The 18,002-nt window shown below is 50.1% G+C and overlaps 1 protein-coding gene across 1 annotated transcript; it reads right to left on the bottom strand.

The window, feature by feature from the left end:
* Window positions 1-753: 753 nt before the first annotated feature.
* Window positions 754-13,931, bottom strand: GDF10 (growth differentiation factor 10). Its single transcript, XM_084797090.1, has 3 exons — window positions 13,089-13,931; window positions 3,411-4,339; window positions 754-1,702 (listed from the first exon to the last, which is right to left on the bottom strand). The coding sequence occupies exons 1-3, from the start codon at window positions 13,393-13,395 to the stop codon at window positions 1,511-1,513; spliced, it is 1,428 nt and encodes a 475-aa protein (XP_084653216.1). The 5' UTR covers window positions 13,396-13,931; the 3' UTR covers window positions 754-1,510.
* Window positions 13,932-18,002: the final 4,071 nt, after the last annotated feature.

An 18,002-nucleotide genomic window follows, 5' to 3' on the forward strand; every position in this document is an offset into this window, starting at 1 on the left:
AGTCGCTGCTCATCCAGCTCCCCTTTCCCAAGGCTGGACTCACAGAGGGGCCTTGCAGACGACGGCAGAGCACCCCACAGCCCAAGACGGATGTAGTGTTTGCGTGGGGGTGATGTGCACAGTCCTTTGTCTCCTGCCTTGCCTCACCTGTATTCCTGGAGCACTACCTTAAAGAGTGCTAACCCTGGCAGCTGCAGCCCATTCCCCTCTTGGGGAAGCCTTGGCAGTCCTACAGTCTCTCTGGTGAGGCTTCAAGCCAACGTCACCCCTCAGACTCTGGCTGAAGGGCTTGTTGCATCTGCCTCAGAATGGACCTGTGTTTTCTCTAAAATTTCCCAACCCCGGGCTTCAGGCATAACCACTGTAAGGAAAGCAGGGATCATGCCAATGCTGTTCATAGTGGAGTCCTTTAGGGTAGCTGTTTGTGACAGGGACGCGGGAGACAGCTACACATTCCACAGACATGCGAAGGAGATCATTTGGCCCTTCAACTCCCTCTTGAACTGTGGACTTCCTAAGAGATCCCCTAACTGCTTGGGTCAAATCGCCTTCTGTTTTTATTGCCTGTTCCTGTCACTCAAGCCAAAAGCTGCCGTAGGCACCTGCCAATCACCGTGGCTAGGGGACTGAGGAGGCAGCTGTGCCGTCCTGGAGCCAGCTCCCAGTTTGATGCTTAGCCCAGGGTAGGCATTTACAGGCTGGATAAGGAAACAATCGGTATTTCGGAATGGGTGACGTTCAGTTTTTCCAGACACTGCTGTATCTTTAATTTATTAGCTTTCCATAAAAACACAGAACACTCACAATCTACAGTATACAAAGTATAATTTACAAAAATATAAAATCTTGGTTATTTTTTAGTATTCCAACATATTACTGTAGGCATTATTTCCATATGCGTGTTCAAACAACCCACACCTAACCTGCACTATTATTACCTCTGTGGGTGTTGAGGGGGGTCAGCTCTCCTCCTTTTTGTTTTAAAATAAAAAATACATATATTAAAAGAAGAAACCAATCTTGATTACATGTGCATATTGCATGAGTAAAAGCCTATGTAGTGAAATGTAAGAGAAAACACCCATTCATGCCGTGTTCAAGCCCTGTTTCTAGTATGCAGCCTGAGGGTCTTAAACTGCTTGGGGGGGGGAGACGGAGAATACCCCAAACTTTGCATAGTCTTTCCAGGTTTTGAGATGATGGGTGCACGGGGTCGACATGGTGGACACATGCTATTTCCAGGTTTTGAAGAATGTATGTAGGGCTGATGGGAAGCTGCAGACCACAGTTAATTCCAAACTCCTTCCAGGAACTCAAAAAGTCTTTACAGAGCTACCACTAGCGAGGAAAAATGGAAGAATGATGGTGGACAGATCCTTCTAGGTCCCAGCAGGGCTGCCTATAAGCTCTGTCTAGCACCCAGAACTGCCCCCGAGTCAGGTCCTGGCTCCAAGAACGCCACTCTGCGGGACAGGGATGAAGCCGGACCGCCTTCTGCCTTGAAGCCGTCTTACCGACAGGCGCAGGTCTCTACGGACATATTGGGGTACACCTTCAGAACCACATTTCGGTTCTCATCCAGGAAAAGGACTCCAAGGGAGTTCATCTTGTCTGGAACACAACAGGGCTCTGGGATGCCAGGGACGATGCCCACAGCTCTGACGATGCTCTGGATGGTGGCGTGATTGGATGGGCGGACAATCTGCAAGATGAGAAAAGACAGTTAGCTAAGAGCTTGTGGTTTAGCGCTGCTTCATGAATGAGGCCATGCGAAGGGGGTGGCCTGGAGGACAAGGCCTCTGCCAGAGCTGGACAAGTGCTTCCTCTGAAACTGTTACATGCTCAGTCCTGGTGCCCCTTGGTCTGCCCACATAATGTAGTCTTAAAGGGATGTCACATCTGCTACAGGAAACTGGCCACTTGGGGGCGCCTGTAGGTCCCCTCCCAGGAGCACTGGCACTGGAAGGAGGCTTTTGCAGGGGAAAAGGCTGGATGGAACTATGCCTCAGGCAGCAGATGTGCATCCAGAGCGACCCTGGTTCAAGCTAAAAGGATGTGCTTGGTGTAGCATGGGCTGCAGACCGGCATTTCAATATGTATTTTACTTGGGGTGACAGGTGCAGCACTGGGACATCTTCTCATTTTGACATCTTATTAATTTATATGGACAATACGACCGTCATTGTAGACGGATACCACAGCTTAAAATGTCTAAGCAATGTGACCAAGATGCTAGAAAGTGGCCTGGCTCGGGATCTGTGGCCACTTCTGAAAAGATGAGCATAGGTCTTAGGCTTCAGATCAGAGCTGTCGTTGACAAGAATCCTTATGTTGTTGCAGGAGACGACGGGGAGGAACAAGAAAGGGGCACGAGCACCTGCACATGTGGGGTTCAGCTGACGTTCTGAAAGTGGAGAGGCAGCAAGCCAGGCTGTGAAAGCTAGCAGCTGGGAGCCCACATCTGTCCTGGGCCCAGGCAAAGCCCACCAACAAATCATGTCTCTCTGCCAGCCGCCTCCCTTCCTCTCTCTTGTGCATGCGTGGATGTGAGGAGAAGCCCCTTAATTCCAGATGGATTATATGGCCCACATCTGGGCCTGGGCTTTTCCCACCCGGTCTGTTTATTGAGGTTCAAATCAAATATATGCACTGACTTTTTTTTCTTGGAAGGAAGACCAAGGAAGGAAGGATTTTATAGAGTTAACTGAGGGGGAAACTGCTGTGGGTGTTGAGGGTGACACAGGTTTCAGGGTGACGGATGGATGGAGTTAAGGGGGAAGGTGAGTCAGTCCAGGGCTGTGGATCTTTCACACTGCTGTGCACTATGAGGTCTGACTGGACTGCTGGATGTACCGTACCAGGGGCAGCTCACTGGTAGAGCCACCGAGTCCAAAAGCAGTCTGATCTCCAGCATTAGTGCTCCTGGCACAGACTAAACAGATATGAGAGCCTTGGTCAGCAGGGAACTTTGGATACCTGCCTTTCCCACAGGGAGGCAGCACTGACTCAGTCTCTGAAGAGGCTGCCCTTTTTCCTGCATCTAGATGCCTTGCTTTTAAAATCCCAATTCCAAGCAAGGTATAGTGGAACATGTCTCCAATCTCAGAAGCTGGGAGGCTAAACAGGAGGGCTGAAGCCAGCTTGGCATACATGCAGAGAGACTGTCTTACAAACAAACAAACAACGACAACGACAACAACAACAAAATCAAAGCCAACATTTTAAGAAGTGCCATCAAATGAAAGAAATTCTAACAGCCTGTAGGGCCACCTGTTTCTGCCTCAGCAGACAGGAGACATATCATCATCTCCATTTTGCGAATGATGAAACAGGTCAGGCAGTTAGAGGGACGGCCAAACTGGGATAGAGCTAGGTTAGGATGAGGCAAGACCAGAACACAGAGGTGGTACCTTGGGCATGGGGAACTCACAGGCCCCAGCACAGTAGTATGCATCGAAGGACTTGGGTGAGATGACCCATTCGTTCCACCCGATGTCTGCAAAGTCCACCTTCAGGTACCTCCTGGAGCAGACCCGTGGCTCATCCCATTGCCTCCTCCTGGCTTTCTGCATCGTCTTCTCATCAAAGTCCAGCACCTGAGAGGAGGTGGCGAACGTATCCTGGTCCTTCTTCTTCCGGTCCTTACGACCGGTGCGGGGTTTCAGTGCCCGGAAAGGGCTGGACCAGAACTCGTGCTTGTGGAAGTGCGGGGCGTGCAGGGCAGGCACGGGTCTCTCATCCAGCCCTGGCAGTTCATTGTCCTGAAGAGGTCTAGAGACCTGAGCAGCCCGGCGCACGCGAGGGTCCGCGGAGCTGTTGGGGGCTGCTCCAGGCTCTAAGTCTCCAACTGGAAAGGGGTCGTATCTCTGTAGCGTCACTGCCACGCTGTTGGGCTCCGAGATGGCCAAGTCGTTGGCATAAACAAGGATATAGGGCATGTGGGGACTGGGCCTGGGGACCCTGGGGTCCTTCTCCCCAGACTCCAGCTGGGCAGAGAGGAGCAGCTCTCCATCTCTTCGGGCAGCCTTGATGATTGACGAGATGTCCTTGGCCTGCCACAGGCCACCTGGTGGAGGTGCCAGAGCCATGGCTCCACGGAGAAGGCCCTGAGTGGCCGTGTTCTGCGAGAGACTGCGGAAGATGAGGTGCAAGCGCGCCGGCGGACCTGGGGTCAGGAGGCGGCACGATGCATTCTTGGCTCGTGGCTTGCAGGATACCTCACGTGCCCGGGGCCACCGCGGGGGTTCTGAGTAGAAGTGGAAGGAGGCGGTGAGGATCATTTCGGAATCTTGCATGGAAGTCAAGTTGAAGAAATACACAGGCTTCTGGTGGACCACTTCTGCAAAGGAAAGACCAGACCAGACCACAACCTGTTAGGTGTTTCTCTTGAAGCGCAGCCTGCTCTTGGGTTTCCGCCCTGACCCAGGATAACAGAACAATTCTCCCTGAGGCAACACCTACAAGCAGGACCCACTCCCATCTCCTGGCCTGCCTACTGCAGTCCTCACACGAGTCTCCTCTGTTAGCCTCAACCAACTTGCACAGTTGAGATCCGAAAGCAGGGAACTGTCACCATCCCATTGAGAGGAATGACGATGACACTGTGAGGAAAGGAAGTAGAATGGGAGGGGGGTGGGGGCAGAGAGAGAGAGAGAAAAGGGAGGGAAGGACAGACAGAGGGCGATGGTCAGGTGTACAGGACACTAGAGCTCCGGCTGCTTCCTCCTTGCCTTCCCCTGGCTTTCAAAGAACAAACGAACATCACTGACACCTTCATTAAGAGTCCGTGATGGTTTAGGCTAGCTCCAAGACCTGCCTCTTGTATTTATTTGTACATCTGCGCTATGTGGGTTTTGAAAGCAACTTCTGCTAAGTGTGGTCATCCTTCTAAGTGAGGTGAAATAAGGGGCTCTCTCCCCCTGCCCCCAGCAAACTTAGAACCTTTTAAGGTAATATAGGGTTAAGAGTATAGTCGTTTGGTATTTGTTCTGTCCCAGGACTTATAAATGATTTGTTTTGTTTTGTTTTTACAGGCAGGCATAGTGGTGCACATCCTTAATTTCAGCACTTGGGAGGCAGAGGCTGGCAGATCCCTGTGAGTTCGAGGCTAGCCTGGTCTACACCATGAATTCCAGGATAGTCAGAGCTACATAGTGAGACCCTGTCTTGAAAAAAAAAAAGAACATTTTTTTTCCCAAACAGATAGCAATATGGGGATTACAATATGTCACTCCACTCCAAGGCTCACATTGTCATTTGGAGATGCAAGCCTCAAGCTGAGAGGACCAGGCACACACAGCTGTCGTATCTACAGTGCGTTTGGAGAAAGTGTCCATGTATGCTTCCCAGGGGCAGCTGGAAGCCCTTTCCTTGTGACCTGATTCTACCAGGTATTCCCCCAGGGCCACCTGCATCACCTCCACACCAGGGTAAACTATTAACAATGAGGAAGTCCTCTCTAGGATTTAGAAGGGGAGAAGATCTTTTGTTACTGCCATCTTGGGATACTGTAGAGCTGGAGAAGACCAAAGTGCCTGGGTGGGCTTCCTCCTCCTTCTCCAGCCAAAGGTCTATCTGTTTGGTACAGCGAGGGAAAGGGCCAGAGCACATAAGCCAGGGAGGTGTGTACTGAGGGGGGCATTACACTCTCCAAGAGATAGGTGGGTTTATGTGACATCTGTATCCAGGATGAGCTGGGACTATTTTTCGAGAACCATTGGCTTAGGGCTGGAAAAGTGTTCAGTGGTTAAGAACACTTGCTGCTCTTGCAGAGGACCCAGGTTTGGGGCCCAGGATCTACACAACAGCTCACAGCTATCTGTAACTTCACATCCAGAGGATCTGATGCCCCCCTCTGTTTTCCTGGGGCATCAGGCATGCACGCATATGTATAGATGCTGAAAATGAGCAGAAAAATAATAATAATAAATAAAAAATTTAAAAATTCTCAAAAAATACCAACCCACCTGCTTAATATTTTGTTTCTGTTGGGAAGGAATCATGACTCTCTTGGGAATATTCATGCTTGTTATTTATTTGCTTATTTATTTATTCTCCTCTCATATATTGTATCGTGACTGCAGTTTCCCTTCCCTCCACTTATTCATACTCTCCTAATGGACCTCAAAAATAGGAAAGAAAGAGGGAAAGATCTACACTAGGCCTAGTTAACACTGAAGATATTACCTCACCTGGTCCTTGCACCACCCCAGACATGTGCATCAACCCTTCCACATATGAAGAGATAGATGCTGGGTCTTGAGGACTTAAACATGGCTTTCTGGAACTCTGTGGCTTTGAGTGTCATGGGTTGGAGTCCTACATCCGAACATGTATGCCTGGGGGTTATGACTCCTGGGGAAGTTGGGGGAAGCACTCCCCTCAAAGGAGGTGTGCGCATGTGCAGAACTTCTTAGCTGGGAACTACAGGGAGGTATCTCTGCTCTTGGCTATAGCGTGGGGCTCCGGCACAGCATACCTGCAGACATCAAGGGAAAAGCTTGTGTCGTCTTCTGCCTCCCAGTCACTGAATTGTGTGCAGGGAAGCTCACACACAGATCTGTGTGTATCTGCAGCACACACGCCTAAGCTAGCAAACAAGCTCCAGGCCCTGGAGAAGAGCATCATACTCCAAGCCTTATTCTTTCATTACTCTCAAAGGAAGACTAGAACCCTCAGCTTATGTGATCCTTGGAAGATTAAGGAAATGGCACATGCCATATGCTTGACATAAGGGTGTCCACAAAGGTACTTCCCTGCCCATTTTCCTTTAGAGGATCAAGGAATGCAGAGCAAGGGTTTCCTATACAAATCCAGACATGCTCACTCACCACTTGGTTTCTATAACATCTGACTTGGCAGCTTGTGTTTGCCTTTAATCTACTTCAAGTATTGCTTCATCAATTATCCTGCTCGTTGGTCCAGAGTGGGGAGGAACCTCCAGAGGCCAGCTGAGAAGGAAGGATAATACATTTGGCTAGAGGGAGCTCACGGCCTCACTAGGAAACTTGCTCCAAAATACCATGCCTGGTGGGAGATGTTGAGGTCCAGATGGATCACCCCCCAACCCCAGAATGGGGGTTCCATGCATGTATATGCCTATATGCATGCAATGCAAGAGACCCAGGCTGTGGCTGAGAGTGTGGCTACCTCTGGTGTTTCCGGCTAAGCGGGGCAAAGGGCACCAGGGAGAAAACAAGAAGAGAACCCTCTTTGTTCTACCCAGTGTGCCAGAGCACCGTGGCTCCTGTCTCAGAGCCAAGGAGAAGACTGCCTCCCTCCTTTTTCCTTCCATTTATCCATCCTGTTTCCCAATAAACATTTGCAAAAGGTCTACCCTGGCTAAGTGATAGGATGCTTGGAGTCCTCGCAAAGGCAGTCAAAGGTGCTCCAAAGCCTCTTGGGGTTCCAAAATGGTAATGATCACAATTATTCTTGGGGTCTGGCCACATTACGGCTTTACAGGTACCGTTCTTTTGGGAGCACTCATATTGCATGCAACTCCTGCTCAGGTGCGTGATACCTAAACACTACATCCTTTACGAAGTCCCCCACCTGAATTTCCTGCCAACCTCTCCAACTACATCTGTCATCCCCACCCTCAGGTTCCATTCTCCTGGCCTTCCTGTGAGTGGCATATGTCAGGGAGGGTAATTCTGCCCTCCTGGCTCTTCTGATCATTCAGACCTTTCCCAGGTCTCTGCTCACATGGTGTCTCCCTTTGGCTCCCGTGGCTCAGCCCTGTCCACCCTGACTTCATCTTCAGGGCATTCCTAGCATCCTGGTGTGTATCTGTTTGCTATTATACATCCCCCCAGAACATATTTTCCAAGAAGGCTAGGGCTTTTTGTCAGCTGTACTTTGTGGGGTATCTCTAGAACCTAGCACAAGCCGGGTAACAGCTGGTGCTCAGAAACAGATGTGAAGCAGGGGACTCCTCTGTGCACGCCCTGCACTATAAGAACAGAGGATGGGGCAGGGGACAGAGTTGCTTCAGTTAACAGAGGGGGAGGGGGATTGGGGACAGGAGAAAGGGAGAGTTAGCCCTGCCCCCTCACTGGCTGCAGTACTCTTGAGAGCAGGCCATAAACCTCACGTGGTGATGACCTTGATGTTGAAGCCGTGGGTGAGCCAGCCCCAAGGATGTGAGAGAAGGAGAGCTGACCCTGCCTCCTGTCGATGGTGGCATTGGGTAGCCTAGCTAGAGCAGTGCTGGAGAGCTTACCCTGGTGGTACAGATGAAAGAGAGCTGGTGGGCTTACCAGCTTAGCTAACACCCAAGCTCAGATCCAGGGCTCTGAACTGGCCCAAATTTATAGCACCTGTGAATGGTTGGGATGCCTGAAAGGGCGGGTCCTGATGCCCAAAGCTGCAGGATCTCCATGACACAGGGTAACAACAGGATGACAAAGATGAAATCCTGATAAGGATCCGATATCCATGGTGTCACAGAAGCCAAAGATCTTGAGCTAGACCAATGACTCACGGCAATGAACATTTACAAGTGAAGAATGTGTGGACAGATGCATATACTGTGGGACACACTGTGACATATTACAGCTTTCTTTTTTGTTGTTGGTTTGTGTGTTTTATTTTGAGGGGAGGGTTGGAAGAATGACGGGCAGATATGAAAGGATAGGGAAACAGTCAGACTGAGGTGCCTGATGTGAAACCCACAAAGAATCAATAAAATGTCCAAACAAACAAACAGAAAACAAAGGGGGAGTTCTTGCCATGTCAGAGAGAGCAGGTACTAGGCATAATGTCCTACAGCTGCTGAGAGGCAGAGTCAGGTGCATCTTCAGTGGTTCTCACCTGAAACACATGCCCTTCGCTCCCCACTGTCCTCTGTCTATTGTCAGGATGTGCCCAAGAGCCCATAAACAAATATCATCCACTGTAAGACCAAAAAAAAAGGAGTGATTTTAATTTTTCTATTTCCCAGGAAAAAGGACTGCTTTTACTTAAACAATCCAATCTCTAATCTCTATGGATCTTTGGGGTTCTTAGGACCCCAACCTCTCAGCAGGGCACTTAGCTTCACCCTGGTGACAGTGGAAATGAGACAGGTACCCCTGATGGCCTCAGCCTAAGAGTAGCAGCTCAGACAGATCACTCTGTCCTGTACAAGCCGACTTCAAGGCACCTTTTTTCCTCAGTGTCCTCAGAACAGTCACGAGGGATAACAGAGTAGGTACAGCATGCTGACCATGCACTTCTGTGCAAGCTGGGTAGCACACAGAGGCCAGTCCCTTGTGAGAAGGGAAGGGAGGCTGTGTTGAGTGTCTTTCTCAGGGTCTTTCAGGGTAGGAGGCTTTGCAAGCCACCTAGCCCTCCAACAGTGGCAGAGAATTCTCTCTCCTCCTCCCTTTGGGCTCCAAGCCAACCCCAGTCACCACTGGCTTTGTAGATGCCACATCCTTCTCACCATAGCTCCCTTCTCCACATGCCTCAACTGCATCAGTCACCGTAGAACTGCCAACCCCCGATGTCACGCACATGCTCCAAAAGCATCAGCTAGGAGAAATGAAAGGATAATCTCCCCACCATGTCAAGAACCCCAACAAAACACACAAGAAGGGCTTATTTCCGTGGGAAGAACTGCAGAGGCCAGAGAGTACGTCAGAAGCCTCAGGGATGCTTGCACACGAGAATAGCTACACACAGAAAATACAGCCTCACTAGATTAACGGGTATGTGCATGCATATGAGCACATATTTGTAGACATATGTGCATTTTTGTGTGTGCAGGACTGAAATGATTCTACAAAATATTATTTTAACTCTGGCTTTACCTGGATGGGTGATTAAGAATAACTTAGGTTTGCTACTATGTGTGTTTTTACAAACATCTTATCTCCCTGCCTCTTCTTTTTCCCACACCTTCCCTTTGTTTCTGCCCACCTCCATCAAGCATACATGCTAGGTATTGTTCCCCTGTCAACAGGCAAAATCAAGGCTCCCTGGGATTCTTTGCAATCTGCTTATCTGCCTCCCCAATTCCTCTTAACCAAATGCCCAGCAGTTCCAACACTCAGTGGACCAGTTCACATCTTTCTCCCTCCTGCCCACCAACGTGATGAGGTCCATTTTGGCTGTGAAGACCTCACTTCCTCCACCTTGTCAGTTGCTACCCTTGGGGATCCTGCAGAGCACCCTCAGCGATCATTACCCCACCCCACCCATCCCACTGCCCGTTCATGAGCTATTTGGGAGCAAAGCCAACACTCTATGCATGTCTGTCCTCCAAATGAAGTGCTCAGGAAATTCCTGATGATATGTGTTGGATTTGATTTGTCTCCAAATACAGGGCACTTGGTCTTCAGTGTGGTAATATTTAGAGGTGCTGGAACCTTTAAAGGTGGACCCTAATCTGTAATCCTAGAGGGTCATTGAAGATACTCCTGTCATGAACCCCCCCCCTTAGTTCCCAAGGGAGGCAGTTCCCTGGCAAAAGGCTACCTGTCCCCTGCTTTCTAGTTCACTGTGACATAACCCCAGGGTTTATCACCAGAGTCATTACCATGAGGTTTAGTCTTTCAGCCTCTGAACATGAGCTAAATAACTCTTTTTTTTTTCTCCATGAGTTACAAACTCCAAGCATTTTGCTACGGTAACAGAACTAGGATTAACTCACTGGAGAATGAAATGAGTTGACTTGACAGTTTTCACAGCTGGGCATCTTAGGGAGATGAAGAACAAGAAAACGACTGGGTATCACATTGGCAGATGTCGCTTGGGATTAAACACAGATTATTCATTGAGAGTGTGGAGGTCTATGGAGGTCTAAGCTGAACCCTTAGTGCCAGGCTCAAAGGCTCTCCCTCCACAGATGCTGACCAGTAGGGAACAAAGTGCACTTTGGGGGCAAAAGGAGGGGGACAGAGCAAGCTGGCGTAATCTCGGTTAAGAGCTAATAAATTGCAAACGAGCACAAACCAAGAGCTGTTCAAAGTGCTTGCCATTTCTGAGTTCCTTTAAAAACCATTGTCGACTAGGAGGGGAGTCGCCATTTAGAAGATGAAAGAACGTCATGAGAAGTGCCCTCCTCCCTTGGCCCGGATCCCGAAACTGGGTCAGGGCATTGCTAACAGACTCCCGCTCAGAACCCGGGGCCTTCTGCAGATGAGGGTGAAACAGCTATGACAGGTTTTGGGAGTGGGCGCTAACCTGGGGAGGCGGCAGAAACCTGCCTCCATGGAGCCTTCCGGCAGTGGTATGCTCCAGCCCCTCCGATGGATCTCCAGATCAAGTGGCAGGAGCATCTGAGGTTAAGTATGAAACAAATTTGGCAAGGTACGAGAAAGCAAGCCCTTACTGTATGCCAGGCACAAATCTACGTTCAGTGCTCACCCCGTACACAGAAGAAAACAAGCTCAGAACAGGCAAGCCAGTAACTGGTGAAGTTGGAATTCACTCTTTAGTTTGTATCAGGGGGTCCAGATAGAAGGGTGTTTCCAGAGACACTTCAGGATTGCACCAGAATTCTGATTTCCTGGACTTGTCTGTTCCACCCTGATGCTCTGCTCCCAGGCTCTAGGCTTAGTTCTGAAGGAGAGATGGTGACAGTATGTGACAATAAGAACAGCTGTTATTGCCTGGTAAGTACAGCAACTTTCTCTCCAGTTCTTTTGTCTGTATCTGTAAAACAGGAGTGCTGGATTTAGGTGCAGTCCCCAGGCCATTAAAATGCTCACTATTATCTGTACTAGGGAGTACCACCTTGGTTGGGTGAAACAGACAGAACTGTACTCCTCAATGACTGGGCTGCAGAAGGTGCTTGTGCCCAGTGCACATGCTCACTTCTTACTGCACTGGTGACCCTGATGACCTTTCTGTCTCCACTTCAAGGACAGGAGATAAAGGGCAACGAAGGTCAAGTTCAAGCCTATATGAACACAAAGCACCCATCGCAGTGCTTTCTGTTCCCAGCTTATAACATGCAGAACCACCTAATGTGGCCAGGGCTCTGAACTTATGTTATTACATCATCTTGTCTTTCTTTAACCCGAAAGGGTAGATACTCCTGTGCACTCATTTTATAGAGTACAAACAAGTCCACGTAGTTTTTTGGTGATTTAACTCAATCATGCCAAATGCTTCTTAAGTGGCTTAATTTAATAATGCTTCTCCAAGAAATGAACTCCAGGTATTGAATAAAAGATTCCTGGGAGGCCCGAGTTACCCTAGAACCCAGGAAGTCTGAGCCTATACTGTTTAGCCTCAAAGTTGAGTCAAGTTTCTATGGATCTTGGGGGAGAAGACCACAGACTGAAGGATTTTTCTCCTGGGGGAACGGCCTCCTTACCAGATGGGACGGCAAGCGACCCCTACCCACCATTTTCTGGAACAGCATTCTGAGACCCTGAGTGGTCATCATGACAACCAGGGGTCTTCCTGCCACCTGCTTTCCAGGCTGCACTTCCTCTGCACTTAGCCTCCACCTTGCAAGGGCTGCTCAGCCTAAAGTTAGTGGGCAGGAGCTTGGAGCGACTGTCCTTAAGAAGAGGGCCTCTGTCAAGTGGCCTCTGTCAAGCTCAATCCTAGGTGTGAAGAGAGAGAAGTGGACCATGGGCCAGGAGAGGGGCAAGGCTCTTCTCTGAATCCTGTCTTCTGAAGTCCTCAGTCCTGGGGACACAGGCCCTTTTCAGTGCACTTTTCTTCCTTGCTACCCAAATCAGGCTTGCTCTCTGGGCTCAGCGCTTGGTACTTCCACTATTACTGCCTTGTGACCCATTGACTATGCTCCCTCCTCCGACTGCAAGTGCCACCACAACTTATGACGTCCTCAGCCCCTGTCCATCTCCACTTGGTGCCTAAAGCCTAGAGTATATGCTGACCTTTGTCCAGCAGTAGCGGAAGCTCCCGGGGTCAGGAGGTCTGCCCACCAAGTGCCGCTTTGGTGTCCCCAACTGCAAGCTCTTGGCCTGGTACTAAGCTCTGACTTAGTGGATTGTCGGTGGAAAGGATGAATTGAAAATCAGGACAAGAAAGGAGGGGAGAAGCAGAGCTGCATAGGAGCAGAGGGGACAGGTAAGCAACCTTGCTGAATAAGGAGGACACGGAGTCCTGGTGCATCCGCTACTTACCCAGCCGGGCACGGAAGCTTCGGACGGTGTTGCCTCCTCCTGGCCGAGCGCCCCTTCGGTTGTACTTCTCATAGAGTTTGAGCATGTGGACAGCGACCATGTCCTGGGCGCCAGGGCCCAGCTCAGTTGCTGCGTCCCCGGGTGACTGCTGGGGTTCCTTGTCCCCCTGAAGACCTTCATTTGTCGAGGGCAGTGAGGACCATGAGGGGCCCCTGTGGCCGCAGCCTGCGCCCCGCAGCAGCAGGAGCAGTGGCACCATAGGCAGCAGTTGGGACCCCAAGCTGATCCGAGCAGGACCTGGAGCCATGGCTGAGTGACGATGGTGAAGGGTCTGAGCCCAGGAGGACAGATTAGGGAGGCCTCAATGTTGGCTGCGCTCCTCGCTCTCGGCTGGAGTATCCGTGTGGGACACTCCGGTGACGGGGACTCGAGGTAGCGGGACTGGCTCGCGGCTGTAGCACTGTGCGCCGGGTATCCACGCCACCACCGGGCCAGAGATCAAGGCTCTCCGGAGCCTCGTGGAGCCCAGCGGAGACCGCGCCGGCGCGCTCCCTTGACTGCCTCGCGCTACAAACTTTGCAACCCACGGAGCGGCGCCCCGACTGGAGAGTTCGAGGGGCGGGGCGGGGCGGGGCGGGGCACGGTGGCGACAGCGCCCTCGGGGGCGGTGGTGGTGGGGAATCCGGCTGCGTCCACACTCGCGGCGGCTGAGAGCCCGTCTGTGGCCCCGGTGTGCTGTGCGTGCGCCTTGGTGTGCTGGCGTGCGCGCGCTGGGGTGTGCGCTCGCGAGTGTCGGGGCCGTGGGTGTGGGCGGGCGCGCTCCCTGCTCCCCCACCGAGAGCCGGAGACCCAGCCCGGCAGCCGGCTCCGGAGTGTCGCTGCCTGCAGCTGAGCCTCGGCGTCGCGGGGGCTGGGCAGCCTTTGGAGGGGGGGCCAGCCTGAGGGCTTGCCCCTGCAATGGCATGCTATGGCTATGTGGTTGGAAGATGACAGCTCCCCCATGAGGACCCCAGAGGGGATGTGTGCCTAGTTGTCTCTGAGCCAGTGTCTGCTCAAAGTGCAAAGGTGCAGGCTTGGAAACAGGAGCTCCTGGATTTAACAACAAAAGGGGTGTGGTTCCAAAGCTCAACCAACCTAAGGCAAGCGAAGCAAGATCTTGATCAAAATACAGAATTAGAATTAACTGACCTTTTATTTGGTAACAATGTTTCCATTTGCTGAAGAAATACCTCAAAGGTCTGTATAAAGCTTCGGACAGGATTGCTAAAAAACGAAATAACATGCTTTCAGTTTACTTCATAAAAAGTTCCAAAGCGTCAGAGAAGCAGGGGAAACAGCTTATGGTTTTCTTAAGAATTTCCAGTGCAGTGCTGGTGTAGGGTGACCCTGACCCCTGCTAGGCAGCTTAGTCCCTGGGAAGAAGGGCCCCAAAGGTGCTTCATTCTGGCAAAGTTACATCCCCATAGGTAGAATTCGGGGTCATGCTGGGGGAAATCTGGTCATTTTTACTAATTTTAACCGAAACAGCCAAGCAACCAATCCTAGTGGCTAGTGGTGTGGCTTTTCACAGATAGACATCACTCATTTATTTTCATTTTACAGAAAAGGTGTTTCAGATTTCCCAAAGTAAAGGTTTTGCTAAACTGTGTTGAAATTACAGTTACTTGGGTCTCCTGATAATTAAGGAATTAATGAAATGGAACATTCTTTACTGTTATTGTGCTGCAGATAATTGCTTTAAGATATTTTTATAATCACGGTGCTGTTGGTTGCCTTTGTTAACCTGGGCATTTCATTTTGTGCGTTTGAAAACACTCTTTAAGGGGGGAGGTCCAGAGAATTCCGCAGGCTGAGAAAGGAATCCAGGACCATAAACGCTAAGGGATCTTGAGAATCTAAAGTGGTTCTCAACCTTCCTAATGCTGCAGCCCTTTATTACAGCTCCTCATGTTGTGGTGACCCCAACCACAAAATTATTTTCACTGTTAATCCGTAACCGCAGTTTTGCCACCGGTTTGAATCATAATGTGTATATCTGTGTTTCCCAATGCTGTTAAGAGAACCACGTGAAAAGGTCAGTTGGCCCCCAAAGGTTGAGAACCACTGCAGGCTGAGAACCACTGCTTTAGAGGGAAGGACAGGATCCCCTCTTCCAGCACAGAAAGCCAGTGCATGGTCACTCTCTGTGCTGGATATATCGTCACTGCATGTGGACCCAGTGTTCCTCTTATCTGGTAACTTTGGGCTCTGGGAGCCAAAATAGTTACTTTTCTTGGAGGGATCATGATACAGTAATGGAAAATTTCTAGGAAAAGCTTCTGCCACTGTGTAAAACAACTCATTTGCAGAAACAAACAAACAAACAAACAAACCCCCAAACCTCAGACTGTCAGGTTAGAGTCCGTACTACCCAGAGCCCTAAAACTTTGTCCTATAGTTTTTGGAAGTGCTAAGGGGTAGTGTTTATTATGTATGCAAATATATGTTATTTTGAAGATTAACTCATACTGCATTCAACATGCCATCCCTATATAATTCCCACTTGCTCTGTGAATGGTTTTTTTTTTTCCCAAAATGGCTTATCTGGAGGTGCGTCCACCAAATCCCAGCTTTGTAGCTGAAATCTCTCCTTATAAATAGCCTAGACCTTATAAATGTCCTGCCCCCACCTCATTTCCCTCCTTCTTGATGTGCCCTCACTTCCCCTTGCCTCCCTCCTCTCCCCCAGAATGCCTCTGACCTGTGCCAGCTGGGGGTAACCTCTGCTCAGGGGTAGTTTTGTCTCCGCTGGGGCCAAACACAATCGAGGCCTGTGAAAAGGAGGGTGAGCCCGCAGGAGGCCGGCACAAGCTGGGCTATTCGGACCCTTGTCCATTAAAGCCTTCTCAGCCTCCTTAACTCATTCTGCCTCCATTCAAGGCAGCCAGAGGGTCAGGCTTTAGCAGGCACTAAAACCTGTAGGGTACAGATTCTCTGACATTGTTCCGAAAGAATTAAGGCATCAGCCAGGGACGGCTAATATTTCTTGCCTCGTTTTATTGCCGAACAGCGGGATTGTAAAGTTTTGAACACTGGAGCACTGTGGCCCCCTTTCATGTGGCCGAGATGATGGGATAAAAATGTGTTTGGTGAAGCAATTCAGATTACCACTGGGTCACATCCTCGCGAGCTCCCCGGGCACAGCACTCCAAGCAGCACAGCGCAGACAAGAAGCAATCTGTGCAAACGCAGCTCGCGCTGAACAGTGTTTGAGCGTGGAAATGAGGCTAATTGTGGAGCTTGCCAACGAACATGTTTTGTTTTTAATAGCTCAGGCTGCAGCTCAGAATAATACGAGTGGAGATGGCTGACTATGCATCTAAGTCTTCAGATCTCCTACTCCTGTAACTTCCCACACAGTTATTCTGCTCTTGGGTGGGGACCATTCTGTTAAGATCAGGCTCTTGAACCTTATGCACTGGGATGTAGGAATGTTCCCTTCAGAGGTAGGATGGTAGTTTAGGGGAACCCAGCCTCCCAGCCTCCGTGCTACACATTCTGGGGGTGGGGGGTGGGGAGGAGGATTGTCTTCAGCTCAGAAAAAGGTGAGAAAGGGGTAAGGAGTGCCTGTGATTGGAAGGACCACACCTCAAACTAGCAGGGGACAATCTGGGTGGCTCTAAAAGGCAGGGACCATTGAGTTTCTGAAAAAACACTCCCCCGGGGTAAACGGCAAATGAAACGTTCTTCCCGTCCTTGTTTGATAGCACTGTCCAGTTCTTCCGTGAGTGAGTCAGTCAGTCAGTTTGTGATTCTAACCAGTTCTGTTGCTCTGGGGGCAGCCCCATGGCTCCTCTAAATCCTGAAAGGCTGCCTCTCTTCCAGTGCTGTGTGTCGTGACTGTGGCTTCACGTGAACCCAGTCAGTGGAAGTGGGAGCAGCTGTGTGACCCTGTGAAGCCCTTTAGGACTAGGCTTGTGTCGCATTACAGTTATTACCTAGCTGTGTGACCTTAAGCAATGCAATCAATTTCTCTGGGCCTCAGTTTCTTCAGTTCTATACACTGGCACCAGCAGAGCATTGTGAGGTTCACTGGCAATCTTCTAATGGGAGATGGTAGGAGATTGCATTGAGGGCATCATCACTGCTCTTGTGGTGGTGGGTTTGAAGGAGGCTATGGCACATTCAGAGCAGAAGAGCCAGACACTGGGAGATTTGGTGAGAGGCTCTGCAGAGAAATCACTTTCGTTGGCACGCACTGCCAAAAGCGAAGAGGAAAGGGACATGTTTCCTTGGTTAGCAGTGTTAGCCTTCCAGAATGAGCTGTTGTTATCCGTGTGTCTGTGGCATGATTCACGGCTCTTCATCTAAATTTCCAAAGCTCTTGGCCCTTAAAGGACAAAAGAAACGCCAGCAAGTCCCTGTCCCCATTTGGGGCAGGAGCTGTGGGGCGCTAGAGACAAGAATCTCAGGGCCTCTCCAGGCTGCCAGGCCAGAGTGTAATAAATCTGTGAAATAACAATCACAAAGGACTTTATAATCAATGACAGATTTTATTTTTGCTCTGGCAAAATCCATCCGTGGAGTTCGCATTTTATGGGGGAAATAACTACCCAGTCTGTGACTCCTCCCCAGCCCATATTCTCTTTCTAAAAGTGGGGAGAGCTTAGAGGATCAGAGTCAGTTTCTCTGAGAACCGTAGCCAGGGAAAGCATGACTTCCCCTGGGCGGGAACCCAGCTCTCCGGGTACTTCCTAGGGTGGCGAGGGCCATTCATTTCTGTTTTGCTAAAATACCCGTGACATGTGAATAAACCAGGATTACAGAACATTGTCTCGGACAGTAATCTGAGCCTGCATGGGCTCTGGTTTGATGAAATATGGTGCTCTCTGAGCAAACACGGGGATTGGTATTACTTCTCGTTAAAGCTGAACA

The sequence above is a fragment of the Acomys minous genome (genome assembly GCF_964271855.1).
Source record: "Acomys minous genome assembly, chromosome: 9".
Classification (NCBI taxonomy): Eukaryota; Metazoa; Chordata; class Mammalia; order Rodentia; family Muridae; genus Acomys; species Acomys minous.

What these genes read in the sequence shown, in the direction of transcription:
- GDF10 (XM_084797090.1), bottom strand. Translation starts at nt 13,395, where the DNA reads ATGGCTCCAGGTCCTGCTCGGATCAGCTTGGGGTCCCAACTGCTGCCT. An exon ending in AAGCTTCCGTGCCCGGCTGG is followed by an intron (nt 4,340 to 13,088) that starts GTAAGTAGCGGA and finishes TTTCCTTTGCAG; the next exon opens with AAGTGGTCCACCAGAAGCCT. An exon ending in GTGAGTTCCCCATGCCCAAG is followed by an intron (nt 1,703 to 3,410) that starts GTACCACCTCTG and finishes CTCATCTTGCAG; the next exon opens with ATTGTCCGCCCATCCAATCA.